This window comes from Pimephales promelas, chromosome 18 (assembly GCF_988280905.1).
Source record: "Pimephales promelas chromosome 18, fPimPro1.hap1.1, whole genome shotgun sequence".
Lineage (NCBI taxonomy): Eukaryota > Metazoa > Chordata > Actinopteri > Cypriniformes > Leuciscidae > Pimephales > Pimephales promelas.
This window is the reverse complement of record NC_142786.1, coordinates 10,645,749-10,663,473: the sequence shown is the minus strand read 5'-3', so window position 1 is coordinate 10,663,473 and position 17,725 is coordinate 10,645,749. Positions and strand designations below refer to the sequence as shown.

The window sequence follows — 17,725 nt, the reverse complement described above, 5'->3', positions numbered from 1 at the left end:
AATCCATCAAAGTGGAGGTCAGCCATTAATACCCGAAGTATTTATGAATTGTGTGCATGTAAGGGAACTTTAAATACTTGCAGTGTGTGGTGTGTGTACCTGTCTGTAAAACTGCCCCTGGATGTATTATTTGAAAAGAGATGATCTTGCAGTTTTTGTAACAACATTTTCCATAAGGTGAAAGAGACAGAATAGAGAGAGAGAGAGAGAGCGAATACAATAGACAGAGGGGAATTCAAGAGGTCAACTGATTGTAAGTGAGACCCATAAAAGTTCCATTAACCTGTTCAGAGTTAAGAGCTTGTTCAGCTTGGCTACAGACAACTAGCATAAACAGAACATCACCATAAAAATACAGGTTACACTGGAGTCCTGCTATCTTCAACATACTTGATCTGGTCGAGCTTAAAGCCGTGCATTTCCTCTGAATGAGTCACAACACAGAGACGCCAGTGTGTGTGTGTGTGTTGAAGTTTGAATGTGCATGATTTAATGTGCTTGACTTCTACTCTCAAAGTGAGTGGCTCAAACACAAACAATGAGTTATCTTTAAAGTTGTCCATTAGAGATGGAAACTCAGATCCACCTTCTGTGTGTCCATCCCTTTTTCTTTCATCCCTTCTTTCCTATTCTTCTTCCTAATCAATAAAATCTATTCTTATTCCATTCGAACTTGAGTTTTGTATCGCAAACTGAAGTCAGGCCCTGTCCCAAATGGTATGTGCACTTGTGGTCTTGATGTATGGCATGTGTAGATTTACTTATAAATTTACTTTGTAAATTCTGCTAAAACTATTGTATCATTTAGGGTTGTGGACTATTTAGTTGAGATAAGGAAGCCACTTCAATTTTATGAATATTACCATCAGCATGTTTGATGAGTAGAATTAAAATTAATTAAGTCTTAAAAAAAAATTAAAGTGAAGATCAAGGTAAACTTTAAAATCCTTGTTTGAGTGTCACCTAGACATTTGCATTTGCTTAATAAATTTTAGCATATTTATTTATTTATTTTTTCCATGGGGTGCATTAGAATATATTAGCAGAATGCATTACTGTACATGTGTTGAATTTGAATTGCAATTTAGTCAAATTCCTCTTCCTTTCATTCCAACTGAAATTCAAACTTTATGTGGAATGTGGCCAATTGAATTCAATTCAGCAGTTCTTTTGTTTTCAATGTGACATAGGGCTGTCCAAAATGGCAATGTGTTGTTGCTTTCTGAAATCTGTTGTTCTTCCTTGAATCCATCTGAATATGAAGACAAAATTGTATATACTATTGTAAGTATAGCTTAATCTAATGAAAGCTTGAGCAAGCAGCTTAGCCAATGCACATAGCTCATGTCTTGAATCTTTAACAGCAGCTAGCGTGCAGAGGGGGAAAACCAGGACACCCCTGTCATGCGCCAATGATTCTCCTGTCAGTGTGCGCTCCTTGTCCTGTTGCCTTCTGGGGGTTGGGGGTTGGAGCATATCGGACACAAGTAAAAGGGCCAGAGAGCTGTAATGAAAACACATCACTTGTTCCCAGGGTTACAGCATCACACGCATACAGTACTCGCAAACACCACTTCATCACTTCTTATCGTTCTTTCTAAAAGTTTAGGTAAAATATTCACCTGTATTAGCAATTGCCAGTATAGGCCTAGAGTATAAATACTCACGAGGTTTGTTTTTGTTTGAACTGTACATTTTTACAATATACATTGATATTCTTCAGCATGCATTAGTTATTTTGGTATTTCACAATGCTATAGATTTCTCAGATAGAGAACGGATGGGAAAACTCAGGGTTTGGCATGGTTGCCGAGCAGCTCGGCGGCATGGTTGCCGAGTAATAAAGCATAGTGCTGTAAAATAAAACGAGGTGTGGAGAGAGCTGGAGAGCACTGCAAAGCCATTGGCTCCCTGAGTCATCATAAAACAATAACTCACTCCCATAAAACAAAGTGCTTATTAAATTATTTTAGACAATATCGCATGATTTGGGCGCACTTCAGCTGTGCTTCACTCTTGCAGCTGCGTGAGAAAATAAATTGAAGAGTAACTTCAGCAGCATTGGCACTTACCAATGTACATGAACGTGAATGCAATAGGATATTTACATATTCCTAATTGTGATCACAATTCAGTTGTTGAAGGTGTTTATGATTTTTGTTAAAAACAGCAATTTCAGAAAAGTCATTTTATAAAATAAAACATACGAATATAATAAACTGAATTGATACTAGATCTACCATCTTCAATAAAACCTAAATATAACTTAACACAAAACTGGTCAGATGGATGTTTGCGATGTACTATTGTTACAATAGATGTTTGGGTTCACACAATTCAATTTATTTGTGTTAGCCGACTAGTGCAGAGACATGAGAAAGGGGTGGAGTTATTAGATTATAAAAAACAGACAACCATGACCTTGACTATTGATTTTATATTGTTGGTGACACTAAATGATTTTCGTGGTTGTTTGAAATGTCCTTAGAGCCTCTAATAAAATGGGTTTATTTTAAAATGAAAATGTTTTACTATTTCTGTCTTCATGATTATTAATGACTTAACCAGTGTGCACTTACAAGTCCAGCTTATCCAAATAACAGTTTTTAAAGCATCTTAATCCTATTCCATTTGTGCAGTGTATTTGGACTATAAGATTTCCTCACCAAGTCACCAAAGTGAATAAATAATATAAACCTTTTGCTCTTTATGTATGCTTTCTTTTAAAATTAAGATTACATTTAAATGTAGCTACGGCTTCAAATATCTGTATTAATAATTCAATCTGGATTCCGTCTTTTAAGATTGTTTTGACATTTGATAAACACAATGTTTTCTCATAACTCATGGCTCTGGATCCAGAATTACATTACATCCATAAGCTGCTTGGAAGGTGAAATTAACCATCATACTGTCAGTGGACGGACCAAATTTGTATTTTACACCCTAAGCCAAAAATGGTAAAATACCATATGCTCATAATTCCTTTTTGTGGATTTTGTTATTAAAACTACAGTACACATTAGTGCTCATATCGAGATTGCGATAAAATGTACGTCAATAACAATGATGAACTCTGGATATTTGCACTCGATATAATCTAACAGACTATCACACAGCAGAAATTATTGCGAACAATAGCCAGTCAGTACATTATAGAGTCACTTCAAAAGCTTTTCAATGAGAAAAACAAGTGTCAAATATACTCAATGAAACTGAAATTTAACTGGAAGATCTCCATGACAATCTGTGAAAATAAAAGTTTAACTTCAACAAATTATGACAGAAATATATCACTACTGTATCCTAAAATGTACACTGTAAAACAAATTGCCAAGGAATTTATTGGATTAAAGAGAATTGTTTTACAATAAATTACTGTGGTCAGAAATGTACTGTGAAATCAATGCATGCTGGATCATTTTCTTACAAATTACTGTGAATAAACTGCAGAATGATGCTGACATCAGCATTTCAAATTGTTGTCTTTAACCATGCCAAACATTCTATACTATACATTTTATTATTTACCAGTGCAATTGTTTTGAAGTCACCATAATGGTGATTAGTGTTCCATTGGCTTGGGATCTTGGACCCTCTGTTCTCCCAATTCAGAAATGTGACAAATAAAAAATAAAAAATAAAACATTTATTAAAAGGATGACAAGCTAGAATATGAAATAGTTTAGTCAAACTATTCTTAGCAAGAATATGAAAATTTATTTTAGTATGATTTAAGCATGAAGATTTACCAATAACTTTTTTAAATCTTTATTGGTCTAAATCTTTATAAAACTTTTAAATCTTTCACAATAGTGAAGAAACTGCTGAGATACATCTTTGAAAGAGGACATAACCAACAGACATCAAACCACAACAATGGTGACACTCAACAAATAATGAAAACACCAATACAACATTACCAAATCTACCAACAACGCAAACTGCTAACAATGAAGCAAAAAAAAAAAAAAAAAAATGCATGCTGGGAGCCTTCATAGTACATATGCACTGTAGAAATACAAAATGATGTTGTTTGTTTAGAATAAATAGAATTGTGTGTTTAGAGTTGAGTGTTTTCCAAACTCACAGTAAACTCACAGTAAAATCATGTTTTTTTAAAAAAACTTTTTTAGTGCAGTATATAAGTACTACTGTGAAAATACTGTGTTAGTAATGCCATTATTAACCTCTAAAATGTACTGTAATTTCACATTAAAATGTGTATTCTTATAACAGTAACAATAACAGTGTATTCTTATCAAAATAATAATTATACTATTATTATTTCTTGGAAATATTATACAGCCAGGATATTTTTTTTCATACATGCATACAGTCATTAAATGTATACAGTTTTGTTGCGCAGTATATTATTTGAAAAAAAATAAAAATGCAATGTTTTGTTGTAAATTGTTTGTTATATTTTCATTTGATTACATTTTAAAAGCTTAATTAAATTGTTAAAGAAAACACAGAATTTAGGGAAAAATAAAATGGATTTCATGGGGCCCTAAATTGAAAGGTAAATACTGTGGACTGTGCAGTATAGTTTACATGTTTGTATGAATTCTCAAGGCCTAACAAATATGTAAAGCATTTCCTTCCCCAATAATGGTAAATTAATATTGTGATAAATATCTATATTGAATGATATGGAAAAAAATATTGTAATAATATTTTTGGACATTTCGCCCAGCCCTACTTCACTGAGGTTTGTTAGTGGATATGCATGGAATATGTCCACTTTGATCAAGTTTAATAACAACCTTCTAAGGAAGAGCCAATAATCCAATGATCCATCTTGCACCCTAACCAGCAGGAGAGATTCTGGCTTCATCTCAGCTCTGAGCATTGACCGGGTTAAACACATTGCTTGGCCTCTGTCTCTCTCTCACTCGCTAGTAAATGAAGAATGTGGGGGCATCGACAGGCCGCTCTTTTGATATGGGAATCCATCAGTATAGGCAATGAAGAGCTGGACAGAGCCACTATTACTGGAGATGGACACAGTAGATCTATATATATATATATATATATATATATATATATAGAGAGAGAGAGAGAGAGAGAGAGAGAGAGAGAGAGAGAGAGAGAGAGAGAGAGAGAGAGAGAGAGAGAGAGAGAGAGAGTAACTCTACCAGGGGTTTATAGCTAAATATTATTTATGACTCTCTGAGGTGAAATTGACCATACATCCTTAAGTGTGCATTGCCATGGACAAAACACTGAACAATAGTGTTCTAATACAGCACTGAATAATTAAATTGACTGTGTATATCTTACCAATATGATTTTGCTCTAAGCTTTAAAGATCACCAAAACACATACAGCCATTGGGATTTACAGTATCCTTCTCAAAGTAAAAATAAATAAATCTATATTATAGATTGTATTCTTGAAAAATATCACTCACTGTTAACAATTATGCTAAGAGGCAAACGTTAGATTTTGATATATTTTCTGTAGTCTTTTCTCATTTGGATCTCTTTCATTGAGTATCTACAACATATTTTACATATCAAGCCTCAACTATCAAGTGTGTCAATTCATCTAAAATGTGTGATGCTGGAGTACCCATATTGAAAACCAATGATCATTTGAGTGCTCAGAAAGATTTAGATTTACATTCTGAAGGCAGGAAAACACCTCAGTAACATGATTTTCTCATATGCATGAGAGCAAAAATGCAATTGCATTCCCTTGTAGAGCAAAAGCAGAGAACAAAGAAATTCTTGGGATATTAATGATTAATCTAAGATATTAAATTAAATTGCACAGATGTTTTTCACCTTAGTGAACATATACCACAGCTCTATTGTTTGAAATCATAATATTTATTCAGGTATTAATAATCAGAATGTTTAACTCCTTCTGCCCTTTGTGTTTCTACATTTTCCTTGGGCTCTCCAAGGTGAGTAATGATGTGAACCTATGTTTGAGTGCTTTGTTACCAATATAACATATAAAAGGTTATTTGAAGGACTGAAAAGCCCGTATGTCTAATATTCAGTGATGTTTCTGAAATGTTTTGTTTTTATATTATCTGTTGCAAGATAACCCACATTTCAAGTGAGGCTGGAAGAGTGAGGCTAGAAGAGTAAAGCAGAAGGTTTGCAAAATGATCAACCCAGACTAATTTCTTACAGTAAATGGTGCAGATCATTTTAATATTCTTAAAGACATCCTTTAAACAGTATTGTTTTTTTTATTAAACAAATATTATTGGAAAATTTTCTCAGATATGTAAGGAGGTTGCAACTTAGTATGACCAAGTATGATCTTATGACTAAAAAATACTTAGTATTTGACTTTGTATGACAAACAAAATCTGATTCTCGAGTTAGCCTGATCAAGACTGCTTTTGAGACATGAGCTTCCCTCTACACCTGGGAGGAGGAAATTGAATATGCTAAGAAACGCTATAAATCTGAAGCAGAAGCCAATCTCAGGCCTAACTTGGCTGCCTTGGTAAAAAAAAAGAAAAAAAAGAACAATAAGCTGTGCTGATTTGCTAGATAAAGACATGCACTTCAATATCATACGCTAAATAACCAGTTCTATAACAGTCCAAGTTATTCTTGGAGCAACTGACGTTGCTTTGTTTCTTCAGCCTGGACTCACTGTCTTCGGTGCACCGTAAATAACGCGGATAGACGCAAGAGCAATATGACTTTCACACACCCGATTGATTTAATGTGACCTCTACTTTCGTAATACGACTGGATGCCTATTTAACCAGATGAAGGCTCAGATTGTCTCGTACACTTGTGCATTAATTTCCCATTCATCATCATTAGGCAGTGAGCGGTTCATTCACGCCTTGCTCTGCCTGCTGTATATTAGAACGTAAACAGCCCTTTAAACAGTCGCCGCCTTCAGATGCGCTCTAACGGACAGATGCGCGGGACCGCCCCTACCTACGGAGTATTGTCGCTCCAGAAATAAAGGAAACGAGATGTCAAATCTTGTTCTCAAAATTAAAGTCATATGATCTTCATCACTCTCTTTTTCATAGATGTAGTACTGTTGGTGTGTAATATTTTCATCTGACTGTTTTCATTCATTAATACATTTTTAAGATGATGGATATGCAGAGAGGTGACATGCACCGAGGTTATATATAGTCAGACTGATGTTGTTATATCAGAGAACAGATTAATTAGTCCGAGGGCTGAAAGTAAGCAATTCGACTATAAGACTGAAAATAACTTTATAAACGGACATAGGTTTTATTTTATTTATTATTATTAGGCCAATATTTATTTTAGCCCACGTGCTTATTGGTGCAGAAAAATCGGCGTTGGTTACGCGCATGAAATTACACATTTTAAGTAGGCTATCAAACATGCTGAAATTTATTAGACGTTGGTGAATATCAGCCTTTTGTGGTAGGCTATTTTTTTTCCTTTTATTATTAATCGTCAATTGAGTCGTTGGCCATTTATTACCTTTGCCTTTGGTAATTTAATGTAACAAGCGGACATAAATCCGACTTTGAGTTAACTGCTCTGGTTTAAATGGCGTATTATTCCAAACATATGCATTTTAATCAACTTGGTCACACTTACAAGAACTGCTTCTAATAAGGCCATCAATCACGTGCGCAACCAGGACGTTCAGATGGGGGCTCGAGTGTGGGAGGAGGTAAATTGTTTTGGGCAAGCGATCACAAGCAATTGTTGACATTTTGTTTGTAACATATCAGATGAAAAGAACAAAATGGAAACACCTATTTTCAAAGAATTATTTTAAAACATTTAGCCTAGTTTAAAAAAAAAAAAAGACTGAACATGCTATAACCACACATACACGGTTAATTGAAAAACAAACAAGATTATTATTTTCTGTTTTTAAAATAATTAAATATCTATGCAATTTCTGCAATTCTGATTCTGTTTCTGTTTCAATTCTGTTTTTAATTCTTTATACTGATACAGGGCCGTAACTTTTATATTTGAATTTTTTTGATATTCTACTTTTGGCTAGGCAGTTTGACATGGAAACAATATCCAACCTTCTCTATTATGTCAAGAAAGCTTCAATTTGCCGCTCCAGGTGCCACAATTACGCAGACAACCCAGCTAATTAACGTGAGTTGCTTGGTGAGGTTGAGGCACCATCGATCTTTCTGCATTCCATTATTTCCACAAGACACTATATTCCAATATTTCTATTACAGCGCCGGGAATCCCGGGATATTGCCTGTACTAACGGTGCCCGGCCCGGGGACTATACAGCTCGTTGAGATAAAGATATTCAGTTATGTCCAAGCTATTAGATAATGTCAGTGTTTCAGATGAGAAAATAGAGGCCATTAATAAGAGATAAAGGTGACAAACTGTTATTTGAAAGCAATACTTTTGTGTCATATTTAAGATTGCTGCTGTCCTAATTTTATTGTCATATTTGTCGGTTGTCTTTCATTTTCATTCTCAGCCTCTTCACATCTGAATGATTTGGTGGTTGTTTGTCTTTCAGAAAGAGATACATTTGCGAATAGAATAAATTCATTCTACAATTATTGGAAGAAAGTAGCTTATTACTTACAGTGTTCCATCACTAATTTCAAATATTTTCAAATTACACCTGGCGTTTTAAGAATAAACATTAGTCACTCGTCACTTTTCGTTTGAAATAGTTTATTATGAAATTCAATTTAACCAGAACAATACTGACCCATTTTTCGCGCATTTTCCACAATCCGAAATGAACCAATAACTGAGCAGAAAAGATGTAACTATATATAAAAGACAACTTGATGCAAGAGTTTAATTCAAAATACATAAATGGAAAAACATTATGGTCAATAAATCAATAAATAATGCCATCTGATCATGTCCATAGATATTAGCGTTATTTATGCGGGATTTAGCATTTTACTGGGTGGATATTTACTGGGGATACTGGGCGGAAGGCCGGGAAGAGGCGGTAAGGGATGGTATTCAGCTGACGGTATGCGGGTAAGACAGACATCTCTAGCTCGCCCCAATTTGCCGCATGTGATTGTCCAATGGATCTCTAGCGCATGTTCTCCCGTCAAGCCAGCAAGCCTCGCATGGAGCTTCTTAATCCGCTCCCCTGGCGCCTTGTTACCGGTTTGGCAGACAAGTCTCAGAGCGTGCAGCATTATCATTAATTCAACATTCAAAATTTCTCCCTTCCGAATATATCACTCCTTAATTTCCCTCGCATCTGCACATTTCGGTGTGCTACCGGGACCGGGTGTTCGTGGAGGAGGAATAATGAGGCAACCATGCCCGGTTAACAAATCCCCTTGTTAAAAAGCTAGATGAAAAACATCGTTTTAATGTGAAAACTGCATGTGGGTCAATTTGTATGGTTATGAAAGAGTATAAATTATCATAGATTCTTGCGCTATATCCTTCAGTCATTTTTTACAAATACATTTCATTGTCTCCTTTGTCACATTTTTGTTTAGGGTGTAGCCTACTTAAAATGTATTTGAGTTAATATGACATCTCTGTTATCAGTAGGCCTATCTAATTTCTCCAAAGATTATTTAAAAGCCCGTGACCTGACAGTGTTAAAATAAGACTCTGCACAACAGATAGCTTCGTAACTGCAAAATATCCACAGTTTCGAAACCTTAAAAGCAGATTGCTTTTGTGTTGTGCAAGCTGCTTTGAGTAGTTCATGCGTTGACTTGTTAAATAAAGTTCCCAAAGCCTATATCCGGATAATCGAAGAATCAATGGCCTCTTTCGGTCGTCTTATCTGGTTAGTGGCACTTCCTCCCTCTGGTCCAAAGACACTGAAGTTGATTTGCTGATGACTGCTGGCGAGAACGTGAGGAAGGCCTCAGTCCTGGTCGTGGGCGAACAGGAGAAGTCTGCGTTATTGGACCTATGTGGGAGCCCGTTTGATTGACTGGCAGCGTGACAGGCTAGGCAAGAGCATGGGCTTCCCCCAGGACCAAGCCCGTGACCCGGGCTGGGGTACAGTGATGGGTGTCTGAAGGCGCAGAGTAGATCAGGACGCGGGTATGGATGCGAAAGCACCCGAAAGCTGTCCAGCGAGCGCAGAGGATTGGAGAATGGACTCCCAGTAGCAGAGGCTGAACCTGCAGTCACACCGCTGAGTGGAGAGTAGTAAGGTAAAGGAAGGTGAGATTGGAATGGATAGGGCAGGCTGCCCGTGGCTGCAGCATGGCTCATCATATAGGTGTAAAAGGCGGGGTCGGCAGGATGCGGCCATGTCATAGCCAGCCGCTGTCTCTTGTCCTTCATGCGACGGTTCTGAAACCAAACCTGTAACCAAAAGCAGCAAAGCAGAATTAAAATAATAGTAAAGACTGGGGCCTAGTGCATGTAAGCAAAGCCAACTTAGATAAGAAATAAACCATAATGAATGTTCCCATATTTATGGGCAAATAACAAGGCCTATGATGCATACATATAGAATTGTGATCTCTGTATTTCTTATCGTAATTGTAAACCATTCTCATTGTTTGATTAGCTTGCCTGCATTGATTGGAGCAATCTTTGCAGAGTTTTACCTTTATTGTTGTTTCCGGTAAATTTAGGGCAGCCGCCAACTCGCACCTACGTGGCCTGGACACGTAATTTTCCCGGTAAAACTCTTTCTCCAGTCGTGATATCTGATCCCTCGTAAAAGCTGTTCGATACCTTCGCATCTGGTCAGAAGCATAGTTGAGAGAACCGGGGCCTGAGCCCATTTTGTTGTCCATACCGACTTCTTTACCGTGGTTCGGCGAGCCCATTGCCAGTCCTTACAGAAAATAAACATATCGGTAAGCAGAAAGCTTACAATGGATGTTTAGTTTCAGTATGAACTAAGAGTTCATACTACATCTCTTGCTAATGATTTTTGGTTGCTTGATAACAAATAAAAAATTAGCCTATGAGTCTGAATTCAGTTCCGTATTTTAATATTACTCAATCATTTCGGACAAACGTAGCGCAAACAAAAAGAACAACAAAACAAAACCAAAAAAATCATAAAATCTTCCGAGATTAAGACTGCATGTTTTTATTAGCTTTTCTTTATCAATCTCAAGTGAAAATCTAACAAAACATGTAGCCTCTTAATCTCCAAAATATTATGATTTATTTTCAAACAAATGCTCGGCATTGATATTGCATTTAATTTGAATTAATGTGCACTTTAGAAGAAAAATTATTTGAATCATTCATTTGTTGATTATGCATAGCCTTAAAAACAGGAATATAATTCATTAACATGTGCACTTTTTCTTTAAATAACGTTTAATAGTATGAAATAGTATGATTTGTGAGACTCCGTAAGAATTTTAAAGATCACATTATGATACACTGATAGTTGCAACCGTATTTACAAAAAAAGGAGAAATAAAAAAAAGTTAATGAGATGTTAGAGATTGGTGTGATGACTTAACAACTTGTTAAAGCCCAGACAACACCCCGATACACAGTGGCCTTGTAATTGACTCGTTCATTCAAAAAGCTTGCAATAACGTTACAGAAGCTGACAATCGAACGGTGCACACGAGCAGTGAGCTACGCTGCAGATCGATTGAACCTGATAAAATGCTCGCGTGTACCATTCTCTCTCAGCGAGAATTTACAAACATGTGAAGAAAATGTGGATAAATAAATACAAATAAAACAAGAATACTCTGAGCCGTATTTTTTTTTACCTTGTCCACTCGGGTAATCCATGCTCTCTGGGGTACAGCTGACATCTATTTCCTCATAGAGATCTGATTCCGCATCCGAGCTGCTGGCCTCTTTGTTGGGAATGTCTGACAGGTCCCTGTCCGGTGCGGAGGGCTTGCTAGCAACTGTCACATCTCCGTACTTTGCGCTACGGTGTCCCTTTGTCGCGTCATCCACTAGGTTTTGCGAATAAGGCACTGGGCTTAGTCTGTTCTGGTTAATCTGTTTGTCCGGTAACTTGCGCATGGGGTCTCCGGTAGCTTCCGTCAAATTAGAGCTAGTTTTGGCAGAGAGTGCGCCAACCTGACCACCCTCGGCGCGCATCAGCGTGTCCTTAGTGCTGTCCATAACCGTTAGACGAGAGCAGACGGCCAGATCTCTCGGAGATTGTTAAGACAGTTTGGAGCAGCTAACGCAGACGAGGAGCTGTGCGATGCGAACGCTCGAGAGTGCTGCACGAACTCTGGGAGGGATCACCATTGCCCTCTCTCTCCTCACGCGCTGTCATTGTTAATAGGGCAGTCGTCATAATAGAAGGCTGCGTGACGCCACGCGTCGATTTAGAGTTAATAAACAGAGTGGGAGAGTAGTCTAGCAGAGACAGAGGTGAATTCAAGGCTACATCGCCGAATATTAGAAGCATGAAAGATGCACCATGCTTTACCTTTTTTAACACGTTTAAATTACAAGACATTCACACTTTATGATTGTGTCATAATAAAGTGTTTGACTCTGCATTGTCCATATTTCTCCCTGAGATATTTCGTAATTTAATTTAATATGTAGCCTATGTTATTATTGTGTTATAATTACAATTATCCGTGGACCCAAGAATATCAATGGCATTTTTGTTTTACTGGACTCAGATAATCTTCTCAAATAGCCTAAGAGAAGAAAATGTGGTTGAGGGCTTTTTGATGGATTAAAAAAACCTAATGTCCATTAACGAGGACAGTCAAGGTTGGAATAATGTGATAGAACGCAGATATGGTAAAGCCCTATCTATTATCTCCCTGTCTTAAGCCCACTTGGATATGAAGGAGTCATAATGGCAGCCTTTCGGAATATATTAGCACATGTTCTTCACCGATCAACACAGTCAGTGCGCGTTGGAGGACGTCAGACTGAATGGGAATATTCCGAAGATGAGGAGGGCTGTCTCTCTGCCAGTGGCGTAATTTGAAGTGTACAAGTTCCATCCTTTCTTCAACGCATCATCTCGTCACGCTCTCTTCCCTTCGCATTTCCTCCCGCCCTAACTCGATCTTCCAAAGTGGTGTCAAGTAAAGTGCAAAAAGGTCAGGCCCCCGTGACCAGGAGTAAGAATAACAGGCTATTTGACATTTAATTAGATTTGTTTGAGCCGCGCCAACAATGCCCTCACCACCTGGCGGGAAGCAGCTTTCCAGTTTTATCTCTGGAATGTTTGAATTTGAACTCTAGGTTGCAGATGATTAGACTATATTCACAATTTTAACACGTACATTTTTTGGTTACACTTTATCTTAAGGTGACTTATTTACATTGTTATTAACTCAAATAAGTACTGAACAGCCTAAAATTAATTAACATGTAGCCTAGTTATGGTTAGTTACTTGTAATTACGCATAATTGACTTACATAATTTGCTTAAGTACATGTAATAACGCGTTCTTACCCTTTTTGGAATTCCACGTATTCCAATGTCAAATGAACCACAAAATAGGTAATAAACAAAGAAGAAAAAGGCCAATATAAAATATTGGTCTTCAAATACTGCACTCTAAAAAATGCTGGGTTGTTTTAACCCAACTTTGGGTCAAATATGGACTAACCCAGCCGTTGGGTTAAATTTTTACATTACATTTTTAACCCAACATTTCGGGTTTGTCCATATTTGACCCAAAATTTGGTTAAAACAACCCAGCATTTTTTAGAGTGTGCCCATCATTACAATATGCAAATTCGTTTTTTTTCTCCTGTAGGCCTAGCTATTATTAAATTATATGTTGCACCTACACTCTAAAAAATGCTGGGTTGTTTTAACCCAACTTTGGGTCAAATATGGACTAACCCAGCCGTTGGGTTAAATTTTTACATTACATTTTTAACCCAACATTTCGGGTTTGTCCATATTTGACCCAAAATTGGGTTAAAACAACCCAGCATTTTTTAGAGTGTATCTTTATTATGATATTCTTCAAATCGTTTTCTTAATAAATCTTAGATTCCATTGTCTTGTTTAATTTCTGACTTATTTTTATTTATTTGTATCTGCATGTCTCACAAATAGCCTAGTAAAGCGTGAGCAGACTGAAATGGACAAAGTTCAAAATCCTGTTATGTCTCTTGGCAGCGCAGTCTATATGACTTCTTGGGATGAGACTCTGTTACTCTTGGTCGTTGACAAAACCAACCCTTTAATGATAACGAGGCTTATGAGTTTCGGGCTCCAGGAGACGAGTCTGTCGGGTATATTATAGGCTGCAAAGATAACCCAGCGCACTGCTTGCTTTCAGGGAGGAGGCTTTGATGTCGGATTTCGGGCAGTAAAATGAAGTTCTGTGATGAAGTTCAATAGCTTTAAAGAATATGGCCGCAGTAGTTTTAAACTTGATATTGCTTCTCAAACCAAATGGCTTTCATCGTTTTTGGTGGCGTAATATAACCTGCTACAACTGTGTGGCTTTTCCTTATAACCTTGTAACACAGTTGATCCATCACATAGGCAGCAATAGAATCATAACCCACGCATGTAATTAGCTCGACTTCTGTAGGCCAATCTTTATTGCACAAAAACCACCCATCACTCTTAAAGAAAACGAACGACATTTTCCAAAATTGGCCAAATGTTTTTTTTCTTAAAATACATCATTTCATTTAATTAAGTTAATTAAAATAATTCACGAGTTCGGAAAAATACAGGACTAATTAACCATATCAGGGTTAAGGGGTGTTAGTAGTGTATTTTATGAAGTTTGCGTTTCAAAGGCTTTGTTGACAACAGTGATCATTGTCTCAGTGATTATTATCTTGCATGCATTTCAACGCTTCGGTCTTCTCATTTCTCATCAGTCTTCTTTCACGTTCTCTCCTCTAGCTTAGCGTATGGGAAATCCGGGGCTGTTTTACGCGATCTTCGGGTGCGCCCTGAGTGGATGTTGTGCAGTGACGTCAAACGCTCTGTTTGTGTGGCCGCGGTGACAGTTCTCTGACTGAATAATCAAAGCTGGCCTCGTGCGCCCTCGCCTGTTAGGAAAGATAAGAGCACTGCACTGCACTGCTCTTGCTCTCTCTCTCTCTCTCTCTCTCTCTCTCTCTCTCTCTCTCTCTCTCTCTCTCTCTCTCTCTCTCTCTCTCTCTCTCTCTCTCTCTCTCTCTCTCTCTCTCTCAAAGAGTTCCTTATTGAAAAAGTAAATATCTATAGCTGCTTACAATGGAATGTACAAAAACAATAAATTTAACGTAAAATAATGATAAAACAAAAAAAAAGTAATGTTACAAAACACTAGCAATATGTGAACTTAAAAAAATAATAATAATTTAAAGAAGAAATATTATTTGCTATTAAGCAATGCAAACTTAAAAACACTAAACGCATTGTAATTAGCATGTTTAGTAATGGAGATAGATTCAGATCACTTACTATTGTGGCAGACAGACACATAAAATCACACAGCAGTGCTTCTGTTTCCATTGAGAGATTCTCACTGTAAGATTGTCAAATGTGCAGTGTATCGGTTTAAACATTTACTGGATGATTCTGTCATTTTTGAATTTTGGCAGAAAAGTGGGCATGTAACACTATTTTAAGGACCAGTTACAGTTACTACATGTACTTACTATACAGTAAATTATGCATAATTACAAATAACTAACCCTAAACCAAACCCTAACCCTAATTGTAACTCTAATGTAAGTATACATATAGTTAATTAATATTACTCAACACTTATTTGAGTACAATGTAACTAAGTCAGCTTAATAAAAGAAGTGAAACCAACTGGGCTCAATCTGTTTTGATTGCAGTGTGGGTATGTCCAGTGTTAGTATGGTTAGTGAATAATAATCTTGTCATATTTTTACCTCAAACATTGTTCTATTTTTAGCTTGCAAAAAGATATTTACGTATCAATGCAACAGGTTATCTTTTGGCTGTGCAAATACTCTGGGACAATAATTAGCCGATCAAATCTCTTAACAAGAAGTGCCATCTGATCTTCAAGGTCATATAAGGTATGGATTTAGAAGTCAAACCTAAATTGCTTAAAATTATATAAACAAAATAATTTTATTTGAATAAATGAATATGTTTGATCTGACTATGGCTCACACAACATGGACCCTGATTTACATTCCTCGTGTCTCATTTTGTGTACATTCCTACACCACCAATAAACCTTTTTGTGGGCAGTCCTTGTATGTGTCCTTGAACTTTAAACAATCATATATTTGTAAATCTCTCCTGAAAAGCACAGGCTGCATCTTGTACTTTACTTTTTCCACAACCAAGTCTTTAAATTCGATGGAAAAAAATCGCACATTATTGTCAGTTATATCGAGTTTGAGTCTATGGCTCGCCGGCTCGCCTGTTTGCATTGGTTGCATCAATTCCTCACACACTTTACGCTGATTTCCGATATTTGGTCATTTTATCACAACTAATTCTCCCCAGTTCGGCTATCTAATAATAATGATTCTCACATTCTTAAATTAATAATCTTTCCTTCCTATTTTTACATTCAAACGATTTAAATTTTAACACAAAGTTTTCTGTATAGAAATCGTATCTTAGCAAGTTTATATCTACTTTTATACTTTTGAAGTGCATTCCCAATTCCACGTTTTATTGCCACCAAGCCACTCAACAGTATACGTGTTTTTTCGCTTGCATTCGCTTTCTGCGTGTGAAACTGATGTACCATCACATGTTTAGGCCCAGTAAGTAATAAATTAGTAGCCAAATATTATTAAACTCTTATCGGTATTTTATCGATTAGACGACACATTATTTCTCTTTTAATGTCATCACTCGCTGGCCCCCATGCAACAGTGTTTCCTTTCTTTGGTTGATTGCAGTTTAAATGATCTGGGAACACTGAACTCAACTTGCTGTCTAGTTTATTGTGGTTTCTTCTTGACAAGTCTCTTTCCTTGTCATGTTAAGTATAGGATTAAATAGCAAAATGGACTCATAAGATGTTGCGGTTCTGTAATTCTGGTGTGAACGCAGATCAGAGGGGAATTGTAGGCCTTGTCGCGCGTTGGCTGAACCAGGTCCGCCCATAGTGCTTCCTTTCGCTAGAAGTTTAACAACAGTGCCCAACTTGAACTTGACTTGACAATGACGCGGACAGAATAGTCTCCACAACTTCACTTTCCACTTTCAAATATGTAGTAATTTAATACTTTTTAAGCAGACGAATTGGACAAAAAGTACATATTCTTAACAAAATAGAATAAACACCCTTTAGTGATCCAGCGGCCAACTACCAGAAGTGACGGTGTCAAAACACGTGCACATTGGTTTCAATTTATCATATACATTTACAAATTTATAAATAAAAGTTTGGGAGGCTGTCCAAATTTAAACCGTACCAGATATTGCACTGGCCTGTGCGTGAAATCTATTTTAAGACCTGAATCGACGGTCTCTGAATTTTGAACCATTTTTGTTATGAACTTTGTATTTGAAAAATGCTTTGAATTTGTCTTAACACGCTAATTTTGTATAGGACTGTAAATTAGTTGTGTAAATAATCCATGTGGATAAATACATACAAGACTAATCGAATTTTACAGAAATGTCGTCTCTATTTTGAAAACTTTAAAGGAAATTAAAAGCTGAGTTAAAATGAGAGGGAGGGAAGTATATAAGTAATAATAATATATCGTGTATAACCTAACACAAAATGTGATATATATGCAATATAAACAATGTATGTGTGTTGATTATTTTACACAATTTGGAAATTATCAACAAGATTCATTTGGCCTTCCTTGAATTTGGGCCTGACAACGACAACGGTAATTCGACGAACCAGTGTTAAACTGTGAAATGTCGTTTT

At 36.6% G+C, this 17,725-nt stretch overlaps 1 protein-coding gene across 1 annotated transcript; it reads right to left on the bottom strand.

Moving 5' to 3' along the window:
- Positions 1-8,673: 8,673 nt before the first annotated feature.
- evx1 (even-skipped homeobox 1) lies at positions 8,674-12,166 on the bottom strand. Its single transcript, XM_039678525.2, has 3 exons — positions 11,660-12,166; positions 10,520-10,752; positions 8,674-10,271 (listed from the first exon to the last, which is right to left on the bottom strand). Exons 1-3 carry the CDS (start codon positions 12,024-12,026, stop codon positions 9,735-9,737), a joined length of 1,137 nt encoding a protein of 378 aa, XP_039534459.2. The 5' UTR covers positions 12,027-12,166; the 3' UTR covers positions 8,674-9,734.
- Positions 12,167-17,725: the final 5,559 nt, after the last annotated feature.

Bases quoted from the DNA above. Each gene is read 5' to 3' on its own strand.
- evx1 (XM_039678525.2), bottom strand. From the start codon at position 12,026: ATGGACAGCACTAAGGACACGCTGATGCGCGCCGAGGGTGGTCAGGTT. The intron at 10,753-11,659 runs GTAAAAAAAAAT...ATTTTCTGTAAG, and splicing joins GGATTACCCGAGTGGACAAG to GACTGGCAATGGGCTCGCCG. The intron at 10,272-10,519 runs GTAAAACTCTGC...TTTTGGTTACAG, and splicing joins TACCGGAAACAACAATAAAG to GTTTGGTTTCAGAACCGTCG.